This window comes from Cannabis sativa, chromosome 5, assembly GCF_029168945.1.
Source record: "Cannabis sativa cultivar Pink pepper isolate KNU-18-1 chromosome 5, ASM2916894v1, whole genome shotgun sequence".
Classification (NCBI taxonomy): domain Eukaryota; kingdom Viridiplantae; phylum Streptophyta; class Magnoliopsida; order Rosales; family Cannabaceae; genus Cannabis; species Cannabis sativa.
Window position 1 is genome coordinate 41,873,929 of NC_083605.1, and position 11,391 is coordinate 41,885,319.

At 44.5% G+C, this 11,391-nt stretch overlaps 1 protein-coding gene across 1 annotated transcript; it reads right to left on the reverse strand.

The window, feature by feature from the left end:
* Positions 1 to 58: 58 nt before the first annotated feature.
* LOC133038339 (uncharacterized) lies at positions 59 to 6,778 on the reverse strand. Its single transcript, XM_061116462.1, has one exon. The coding sequence runs from the start codon at positions 6,776 to 6,778 to the stop codon at positions 59 to 61; it is 6,720 nt and encodes a 2,239-aa protein (XP_060972445.1).
* Positions 6,779 to 11,391: the final 4,613 nt, after the last annotated feature.

Here is an 11,391-nt window from a genome sequence, read left to right on the forward strand (position 1 = left end):
GGAAACTTGGCTAAATATCAAAGTAAGGTAAGGACCTCCGACCGAGGAGGACTTCCACCTATTGGTAGTATCGCCTCAAGTGCTCACTGTTCCACGCTCGCGGCACTTGCTCCCCGTTAAGGCGAGCGAGCTTGTATACTCCAGGCCTCAAGACAGTTTCGATCTGATACGGTCCTTCCCAATTGGGCCCAAGGACCCCAGCTGTTGGATCACGCGTCGCTAAGAACACCCTTCTTAACACCAAGTCGCCTATTATAAACTCCCTATTACGAACACGAGAGTCATAATACTTCTTTACCCGTTGCTGGTGAGCGGCATTACGTAATTGTGACTCCTCTCTTCTTTCATCGAGTAAGTCTAGGGCCTCCTCCAGGAGTAGGTGGTTACGGTGTTGTTCATAGTACTGATTTCGGTGTGAGGGGACTTGGGTCTCAACTGGGAGCATGGCTTCACTCCCATAGGTGAGTGAGAAGGGAGTATTTCCTGTAGCTGTTCGGTGTGAGGTCCTATAGGACCAGAGTACTTGTGGGAGCTCCTCCGGCCATCTTCCTTTGGCAGCCTCTAGGCGCTTCTTTAATGTAGTCTTCAATGTTTTGTTTACTGCCTCAACTTGTCCATTTGCTTGCGGGTGAGCTACTGAAGCAAAACTCTTGACTATACCATTCTTCTTACAAAATTCCGAAAATAAATCACTATCGAATTGTTTTCCATTATCTGATACTATTTTTTGTGGAACTCCATAGCGACATAAAATGTTTTTCACGACGAAGTCGAGCACCTTTTTTGAAGTTATGGTGGCCAAAGGTTCTGCCTCAGCCCATTTTGTGAAGTAGTCTACTGCGACTACTGCATATTTAACTCCACCCTTTCCTTGTGGTAGAGATCCAATCAAATCTATCCCCCACACAGCAAAGGGCCACGGGGAGGTCATAGAAGTGAGTTCCACTGAAGGGGCTCGTGGTACTGTTGAGAAGCGTTGGCACTTGTCACACCTTTTTACATACTGGAGAGAGTCTTGACTAATAGTAGGCCAATAGTATCCTTGCCTTATTATCTTTTTAGCTAAGCTATCCCCTCCGGCATGGTCCCCACAAAATCCTTCATGGACCTCCTTCAATATGCCGCGTGCTTCTTCAACTGTCACACACCTCAATAATGGCATGGAGTATCCCCTTCTGTACAATTTTCCATCCAACAGAGTAAACCTTGGTACCTTATATAGCAACTTCCTTGCCTCACTCTTATCAGAAGGGAGACTCCCAGTAGTTAAGTAATCAATGAGTGGAGTCATCCATGTTATTTGAGTATCGACCAGCTCCATGTCAGCCTCTTCATTTTCCTCCACATTGATACTCGGTTTAGGGAGGAACTCTACTGGGACAACGTTGAGTGTATCAGCTTCCTTAGTGGTGGCCAACCTTGCTAAGGCATCAGCATTCGAGTTTTGTTCACGAGGTACTTGTTCTATAGAGTAATACTCAAATTGTTGGAGTTGTTTTTGTACTTGCGAAAGGTAAGCCGCCATTTTTAATCCTCTTGCCTGATACTCACCCAATACTTGATTGACTACTAGCTGGGAGTCGCTAAAACAACGAATTGCTCTCGCACCAAGCTCTTTTGCTAGCCTCAGCCCAGCCAATAAGGCCTCATACTCGGCCTCGTTATTGGATGCTTCAAACCCAAACCTTAAGGCTGAATGAATTCTATACCCATCCGGGGTGACAAGAATGATTCCTGCCCCCGAGCCGTGCTCGTTAGATGACCCATCAACAAACAAATGCCATACACATTCTGGTAATTCTTTCGCACTATTTTCCTCTGGCAACCCAGTGCATTCAGCGATGAAGTCGGCAAGTGCTTGCGCCTTTATGGTCGCCCTAGGATGGTATGTGATCTCAAACTGACCCAACTCGACAGCCCATTTAAGGAGTCGACCTGAGGCCTCTGGTTTCATTAATACTTGCCGTAAGGGCTGATTAGTTAGGACATGAATGGGATGTGCTTGAAAGTAAGGTCGTAGCTTTCTTGACGAATGGACTAGGCAATAAGCCAGCTTCTCCATGGTGGGATAACGTGACTCTGCTCCCACAAATCGTTTGCTGATGTAATACACTGGCTTCTGAACCTTCTCCTCTTCACGCACCAATGCCGCGCTCAATGCATGCTCAGTTACAGCCAAGTATAGGTACAACACCTCCCCCATGATTGGTTTTGACAAGATAGGGGGTTCAGCCAGGTGTTTCTTCACTGATTGAAATGCTTGTTCACACTCTTCTGTCCATTCAATCTTAGTGCTTCCTCGCAATAAGTTGAAGAATGGTAAACACCTATCGGTGGACTTGGACACGAAACGATTGAGTGCAGCTATGCGTCCTGTCAGGCTTTGGACATCCTTCTTTCTTTTTGGGGAAGGCATGTCAATTAGTGCCTTTATCTTCTCGGGGTTTGCTTCAATACCTCTTGAGTTAACGATAAAGCCAAGGAACTTGCCTGATGATACCCCAAAGGAGCACTTGAGTGGGTTCAACTTCATGTTGTATCTTTTCAATATAGAGAAACACTCTTCCAAGTCGTCAACGTGGTTCTTTGAGAGTTTGGATTTGACGAGCATATCGTCCACATACACTTCCATATTGACTCCAATTTGATCGGCGAACATTTTATTTACAAGTCGCTGGTAGGTAGCACCGGCATTCTTCAACCCAAAGGGCATCACATTGTAGCAATAAAGCCCCATGTCAGTAGTGAAGCTCGTGTGCTCCTGGTCCGCCACATTCATGGGTATTTGGTTATATCCAGAATACGCATCCATGAAGGACATAAGTTCATGACCAGCGGTAGCATCTACTAGTTGATCAATGCGAGGAAGTGGGAAGCAATCCTTGGGACATGCCTTGTTTAAGTCAGTAAAATCGATGCATGTTCGCCACTTCCCGTTTGGCTTTGGCACCAACACGGGGTTTGCAACCCATACAGGGTAGAAGGCTTCACGAATAAAATTGTTGGCTAAAAGTTTGCTTACCTCCTCCTTCAAGGCCACAGCTCTAACCTCATCAAGTAATCTCCTCTTTTGTCGTTTGGCGGGCACGTCTTTGTTTAGATTCAGCACGTGGGTCATGACATTTGGACTTATACCTACCATATCAGAATGTGCCCAAGCAAATACTTCTTGGTTGTCACGGAGAAACTGAATAACAGCCTTCTTAATCTCCTTACTTAGGTGCTTTCCCACTTTTACAGTTTTGGTTGGCTCCTTTAAGTTAAGAGTAACTTCTTCAAGTTCTTCAATGGGACCCAAGTCAATACGGTCATCGCCCAAACGAGGGTCTATCTCTTCTATATCAGAACTTTCTCTTTTTCCTCTGTTTTCCACTTCATTATCGTTGTTTACCACCAACATCTGGGCCCCTGGTTGGGTTTGTCCCCTCATAGCCACATTGTAGCATTCACGTGCAGCTAGTTGATCTCCTTTGACTATTCCACTCCCGGTAGCAGTTGGAAACTTTAAGGCCAGATGCTTGATCGATGTGACTGCCCCCAGCGTGTATAACGCTGGTCTACCTAAAATGGCATTGTAGGCAGATGGTAGGTCTACCACCACAAACTCTGTCATCCGGGTGACTGTTCTTGGGGCCTCCCCGAGTGTCAATGGGAGAGTGATTTTTCCTGTGCTGGCCACGCCATCTCCAGTAAATCCAACCAAATTTGTAGTGCACGGTTGTAGGTCTTGCACACTTAACCCCATTTTCTCCAAGGTTATCTTATATAACAGGTTCACGCTACTACCGTTATCGACCAAGACTCTCCTTACCCTCCTGTTGGCGATTTGAGATGTTATCACCAGTGGGTCATTATGCGGACTTTGTACATGATGAGCATCTTCATTGGAAAATGTTATGGTTTGGTCCTCCATTCGACTTTGCTTGGGAGCACGTTGTTCTGGTGTGAAAGGAGTCTTATCTGAGTTCTTGAGCTCATTAATATATCTCTTTTGAGCCCCATTGGTGGTCCCTGCAAAGTGTGGTCCTCCTGATATGACCAATACGTCCTCTCCTTCCACAAGTGGAGGAATGTCCGGGTTATGTCCCAGTTGTCCCCCTTGTGGTTGTGTCGGCGGGTTAGGAGTATTGTTTCCAGGTGCCCCCTGTGGTTGCACATTGGCACGTGGGGCAACAGGTTGTTGTGCATTTGCTCCTTGTTGGTTGTATTGCCTATTCCTTGCATAATGAGCAAGAGGCCCATTACGTATAAGAGTCTCTATCTCATCCCTCAAGTTTCGACACTCGTTGGTGGTATGGCCAATGTCTTTATGATATTGGCAATACTTGGATTGATCTCTCTTCGCACGACTTCCTTTCAAGGGTTCAGGTATTCGAAAAGCCACCCGATGTTCGTTTGCCACATATATAGTTTCTTGTGTCTCCACAAGTTCGGAGTATATTGTGAACATGGACTGATAACCTTTGCTCTTTTTGGCATTGTTCTGATCTCCTCCATTGTCGCCCTTTCTCTTATTATTGTGCTCAGAGTTATTGGTGGCTGGAGGGTTGGCAGTTGTTGCTTTTGGATTGGTGGAAGTTGTTGTTGCAGTAGCTGAAACAGGTTGTCCTGAGGGAAGAGGCAGGTTGTTAGCTAACCTGGCTTCCTCAATGTTTATATATTTTTGGGCCCTTTTCATAAATTCGTCAATAGTGGGGGCACCTCTCCCTTGGAGGCTATCCCATAGTAAAGATCCATGAGTTATGCCTGCCCCCAAGGCCATGAGTCTCCCACTGTCATCAACGTTCTTCACCTTGGCCGCCTCGATGTTGAACCTATTAATATAGGCCTTTAGACTCTCACCGGGTTGTTGTTTTACATTGGCCAAGGAAGAGCATTCAGGTTTTCGAGACCTGGCAGCACGAAATTCTTTTTTAAAATCACTCGACAGTTTGTCCCAAGAGGTGATTGAATGCTTCTTAAATTTGTTGAACCATGTTTTTGCTGCTCCTGTCAAGGTCACCGGGAATAACATGCACTTCAGATCGCCACTCACTTGGCTTGTCCTCATTAATGTGTTGAAATCACTAATGTGGGCTCCCGGGTCAGTACTTCCATCATATTTTGTCATAGTGGGCATCTTGAACCCTTGGGGGTATGGCAATGCCGAGATGTGAGGAGCAAAAGGCTCAGGTTCCTCATCAGAATCGTATCCCCCGACACTTCCTTGGGCATTCATTAACTGCTGAATTTGTTGTTCTAATGCTGTTATCCGTGGGTCATTTACCACAGGAGCAGGAGCATTGAGACCGGCCGGTGGAGGAGCGTTCACATTAAGCTGGGGTGCATATTCTCCTTGTTGTGGAGGAATGTCATACTGTGCCCGATAAGGAGCCTCCCTCTGTGCGTGCCCCCTGTTCAAGTGGTCTCTCAAGTCAGGTTGTCGCCTTTGGTTCAGATGGTCCCGAAGGTCAGAGCTCCTTGCATCACGTGGGGGGTATCGAGGGTGCTCCTCATAATATGGAGGAGGTGCATTGTCTTGAACGCTCACAGATCGGCTCCTTGAGTCGGAACGGTAACTCTCCCCCATGAAGCTCACCGTCCTCTGTTGTTGCGGCCCCCGAGGTGCAGGCCGTTGTTGGGCATATGATTGTGTTGCGACAATCCGAGATCTTGATAAATAACTATCGTCTCGGGGTGAGTGGGGTCGCGCACGCTGTGGTCTAGTCTCCCTGGGTGCTGGTCTCGGACGGACATAGTTATCACGAGAGATGGTGCGTTGTCTTTCCCGTCCATATCCCCTAGGTTGAGGTACCTGTCGAGCATGGTTGTCTCGGTAGTCTTCTTGCCCGTTTTGAGGGGGCCGAGGCAAGTCTTGACTTGGAAGGCGACTGGGAGGTGCTTCCCTCTGTCGTGACCTCTCCCTTGGGGCTGGTTGATGTGGTGCTTGTGCATTAGCACGTGGAGGCTCAGGATGCCTTATTGGTGATGGTGGGAACCTGATTGGTGAAGGAGGGTTCCGTACATGATCTCTTCCCCTCTCGTCCACACCAATATCCCTAGGTGCTGGAAGTGGTTGAGATGGTGGGATCCCATTATTGTGTGTTATGCCCCTCTCCTCACGGGAGTCTCCTCGTGGGGGATCTACAGCATTATCTTGTGGGGCAGTAGGTCCTCGTGCATCCCTCCTAATTTGTTGCTGTGTAGGAGGGCGTACATTATTCCTCCTATTCTCACGACCTGAGGTTGTTCCTCGTGGTCTTTGTAGGGATGGAGGGCGCTCGCTCCTCCCACCATGGTTGTCGTTCTCACGAGAAGGTCGTTGTGGTACGGCACTAGCATCACGACCTTGGGTTGTTGGTGACCTAGATCTCTCTTGACCTTCGGGAGGGTAACGTGTTGAACGACTCCCACGGGGTCGTCCCCTTCTCGCTGTACCAAGACGCCCGCGGGTTCCCCTTCTTTGTGGCCTTGTGGCCTCCTGGGCTCCATACCTCTCTTGCCACTCTTTGTTGAGCCTGAGAGTCTCTTCTAAACGCTGGCGCAATGCCTCGTTCTCCATGTACACCTCATGGACGTTGGTAGTTCGCCGTACACCATGGGATGGTGACGATGAGCTTCCTGCATCTTGGACCCGACCTTCTTCGTCAGGCATTGCTTGTTTGCCTGGACGTCGAGAGGTCCCTTCACCAGCGGGCTCAGCGGGTTGGTACTCTTCATGGTGTTCCATGGTGTTTCCTTCGTTCATGGGGTCATCATGATCCTCCTCCTCATAGTTCGTCCGTCTTGTACTCACCATGATGGTAAAGGGTGATTAACACTTGTGCTCAAAGCTCTCAATGAAAGCACCAAACTGTTGACGCGGTTTTTCGTCAACGGATCTAAGAAGATCGTAAAACGAGCAAGATGAACACAAGCAATAGTTAATCAAAGTAAACCGGTTTGCAAAAAGAAATTCACCATAAACGAACACAAGAATTTTATAGTGGTTCACCCCCTTTCAGCGGTAATAGGCTAGTCCACTTGGAGTGTTATTGATCTCAATGCTTGAGGTGAGTTCTCCAGAGTTATGTTCTCCAAGAGTTCACTCCTCAAGTGAGTTTTTAGAATTTGAGAGAGGGAGCTCAGGAGTATGATCTCGTGAGTATCAATTTCAGGGTCCCCTTTACAAGTGATTTCACCCCCCTTATATAGATATTCATCTAGGATTTAAAATCCCTTAAACCTAGGTATCCCGTTCCGTAACTATAGTTCGGTTAGGTTCAAGATACAAAATAATTATTTAAAAAATAAATATCTCTTCACTTATCACTTTTTGACTATATTTTCGGAGCAGCTCTAACAGCACGCGTCCCTCGTATTTAGCGGACCCGGATGGTCATGGGTACCTGAGGGGAGCTAATTGGGTCGGTTCGTGCCCATCAGGTCCTTGAGATAATTTGACAGCTGAGGAGCCCTTTACACCTTAGCACCTGACGGTTGCACCTTGGCATCTGACGGAGTTGGGAGCTTAGTGCGCCCACAATGCCCCTCTTTGGCCTTTGAGCTCCTCCTTGGTCCATGAGCTCCTCCATGGCCCATGAGCTCCTCCATGGCCAATAAGCTCCACCTTGTTGGACCTCCATATCTAGAGTAAAAATTCATGCACCATTATTTTGGATTTTTTGAGAGATAACAGACTGTATCACATCGGTAAGGCTAGAGTATGACTAGAAGCTAGAGTATGACTAGTGTACCGAGTATAGGCTGATATTGTAACACATCAGTAAGGCTAGAGTATCACTTGCAGCTTGAGTATGACCACTGTACCGAGTATAGGCTGTTACTCTGTCAAAAGTACTGTCATACGAACGTTCGAGACTCAGTACCGTGTGGGACACGAGAATTAGGGTTATGGTCAGGGGTATGGGCGTCTGACCATAACCCGGGATTTATGTATGTTTATGCTTTTCTTACTGAGTCTATCGACTCACAGTGCTATGTTTATGTGTAGGTAAGGGCAACGCCAAGGCTGAGGAACCGTGAGACGAGCCGATGAAGATTGTTCATGTCGGCGCAGTTAGGCCTGGAGCGTACGATCCTCGGGATAGCAACGCTTTTGTAGTTAGTCCCTGGGCAACAAATATTTTGAAAAGAATTAATTAACTTTTGTAAAGTATTTTGTAATCGGGATCCCGAGTATTTTGTATGAAATATTATAAGTTTTAATTAAAAAACAAAATTTTAATTAATCACGATTTCCATAAACCTCGTTGATTAGCAACAAGCTACATAGTACGTTTAAAAATCACGTTACACGCCTTGTCTAGCTAGGGTGTTACAATTTGGTATCAGAGTCGCCAGGTTGTCTTCCGAAGATCGTCACGACATGTACAATCATCATCAGCAATTAGCTCGTTCTATGGTTCAGTAAGCTTTTATTGCTTTAATAGTTTATTTTAACCATTGTGAATTAAGAAATGCCTATTAGGAAGCATGTTAGTAGCCTGATAGTAGAATAGGCGCATATTTTTAATTTTCAAATTAAGTGGCATTAGTAAGCTCTCGTTGATCATGACCTGATATGCCAACTCTTGGTTTCGTAGGCTGTTCAGACTATATGGACGCCAAGGAAAATACCAGGAGTCAGGGCAACTCGGTATGGTGAAATCAAGGTCAGGGAGCTAAGTTTCCCCCAAATGCTCGGGGCCGAGGTAGAGGTTCCAGGGGCAGGGCTCGTGGTCGCGGTGATGTTAACCCGCCACCGGCTGCCCAGGCTGCCCAAGCCACTCAGGAAGTCCAGAACTGGAAAAATAGGTTTGCAGAAATGCAAGCCAGAATAGAGGAGCATGATAATGAGATCTAGAGATTGAGACAGCAGGGTGCTCCTGCAGTGCCTGTTCCAGAAGTTCCAGTGGCACCTGCCCCTGTTGTCCAGGCCGAACAAGTAGTAGCGGTGAATAGAATGGAACCCCTGTATGAAAGGTTCCGCAAGCAGGCACCTCCGGTTTTTCTGAGAGGTCCGGACGTCATGAAAGCTGAGCAGTGGCTAACAGTGATTACGAAGATATTAAATTTCGTAAGCGTCGCCAGGAATAACAGAGTGGTGTGTGCCGCCTTTCAGTTTCAAGAGGATGCATTTGTCTGGTGGGACATGGTGTCCCTGATACATGATGTCACCACGATGACCTGGTAAAAGTTCTAGGAACTTTTTAACGCAAAGTATTACAATGAGGCCGTCAGAAGTTCCAAGAGGAAAGAGTTTACCCACCTGACCCAGAAAGAGAACATGAGTGTGACAGAGTATACAACACAGTTTGATCGATTGGCAAGGGTTGCCTCGGGAATTGTGCCAACCGATTGAAGTAAGAAGGAAAAATACCTTGTGTTGGAAATTATTTTACCAGGATCTAGATTTACTAACAAGTATGTTGGATTAACAACCTAATATGAATTCTAAAACAATGAAAATAAACACATATAAAGTTAGAAAACCTTACAGTGGGTGCAGCGGAATATTATGACTCCTTCCGTTCAGATCTCTAGCCCTTGATTCCTTTCTGTAGCAGAGCATCACCAAGATCTGAACCTGGATCTTCTTTTCTCCTTCTTTGATGCAGAAATTCCATAGTCTTACATCCTATGATTGAGATACCACTTGATGTGTGTGGGCACTACTCATCTCACAAGGATTTCGAATTTTTCTCTCTTTTTCTCTCTTGAATTTCGTGGCTTATGGCTTCATACAAGAGAAGAGAACAAGGTTGCTTTATATAGGGAAAAGGGAGAGCACAACTTTCCAAATAAACAGTTTCCTCTTTTACTGTGTAATTGATTAACTGCCTTATTTAGTGTGATCCACCACTTTCCTATTATAGCTAGGCTTTGATTAGCAATTACATGGCAATTAAAATTGAAAATAATAATTGGGAAACAAGAAAAGTGGTGCCGACCATAGGGTGATATGGGCCTCACTTGGATTTTGCAGTTTCCTCAATTTTATTTCAATTTCTCCAAGAATACCATTTTTCCAATTCTAATCATTTAAATGCCAAAACTAATTATTTAATAACTAAAATAGATTATGAAATAATATTGTCATTTAAAATAATTATTTATTAGACATACAAAGTCTCTTAATTAATAATTAAACCTAGAAACCCTTTTCTTTACGATTTCATCCTTAAACTGTGAGAATTCATAAAGTAGACATAGTCTAACTTTTAGAATTATAATTGATTAATTAAAATCAATTAACTGAGTCTTACAAGAAGTATGGTCTCAACTAGTATGGGGACCATGGGTCTATATAACCGAGCTTCCAATAAGTCGAACCGAATTTACCAAGTAAATTCCCTAACTTATTAATTCCTCATTGAATCCACACTTAGAACTTGGAATTGCACTGTCAGTCATATAGAAACGCTCTATATGTTCCACGATATAGACACGTCATTAGTTATCCATTGTTATAACCCTAATGTGATCAATGATCCTCTATAAAGATGATTTACACTGTACAGGATTAAATTACCGTAACACCCTACAATGTATTTTATCCTTAAAATAATTAACCCTGTATAAATGATATTTCACCTAAGTGAAATGAGATCTCCACCATTTATCTTTGTTTGGTTAAGCTCGAAGGAAATCATCCTTTACTTCTATTTGCCAAATAGAAGCTATAGATTCCATATTTATGTTAGCGCTCCCCCACTCAATTGCATTACCGTGTTCCCAAAATGTACGTATCACCCTGATACAAAACTAGGCTTAACTAACAAATCAAAGAACACGAGTAACACTCTTTAAATTGAGCCTAACCATATCAGGATTTCGATCATGTGATCTAGGATCAATTTATGATATTGAATTGAATAGATGTTTACGGTAAGTTTCAAAATCTAATTCAAAGTTCAATATCGGTCCATTCCAATGCATACTCCATGCATCCGATACTGGTAAACTTTGCCAATGTCCTGGAAAGGACATAACACTTTTCCAAGGTGTAAGAATACCTATCGCTGATTATACCATGTCAGTCTAAATCCAGTGTTCTGACAAATCAGGGAATCTACTTTTGAACATATAATAAAGAATATATTCCACTGTGCTGACAACACTATAATCTTTAACCAACTCATATGTTCTGGACTTAAAAAGAATTCATACATTATATACATATAATCATGAAATAAATCATGTGAACCATGCAACATAAAATGTTATTTCTGATCTTTATTAATAAGTAAATCTGATTATATGAAATGAGTTTTATTTAGGGCATAAAACCCAACACCTTGATGGACTGAATGTGAAGATCAAGCATGATCTGATGATTACTACAGATGAAAAGACCACCTATGCTGAGATGGCGGAAAAAGCACTGCGAGCTGAGGGCGCAGTTGGGTGTATGACTTAGTCAGTTAGGAC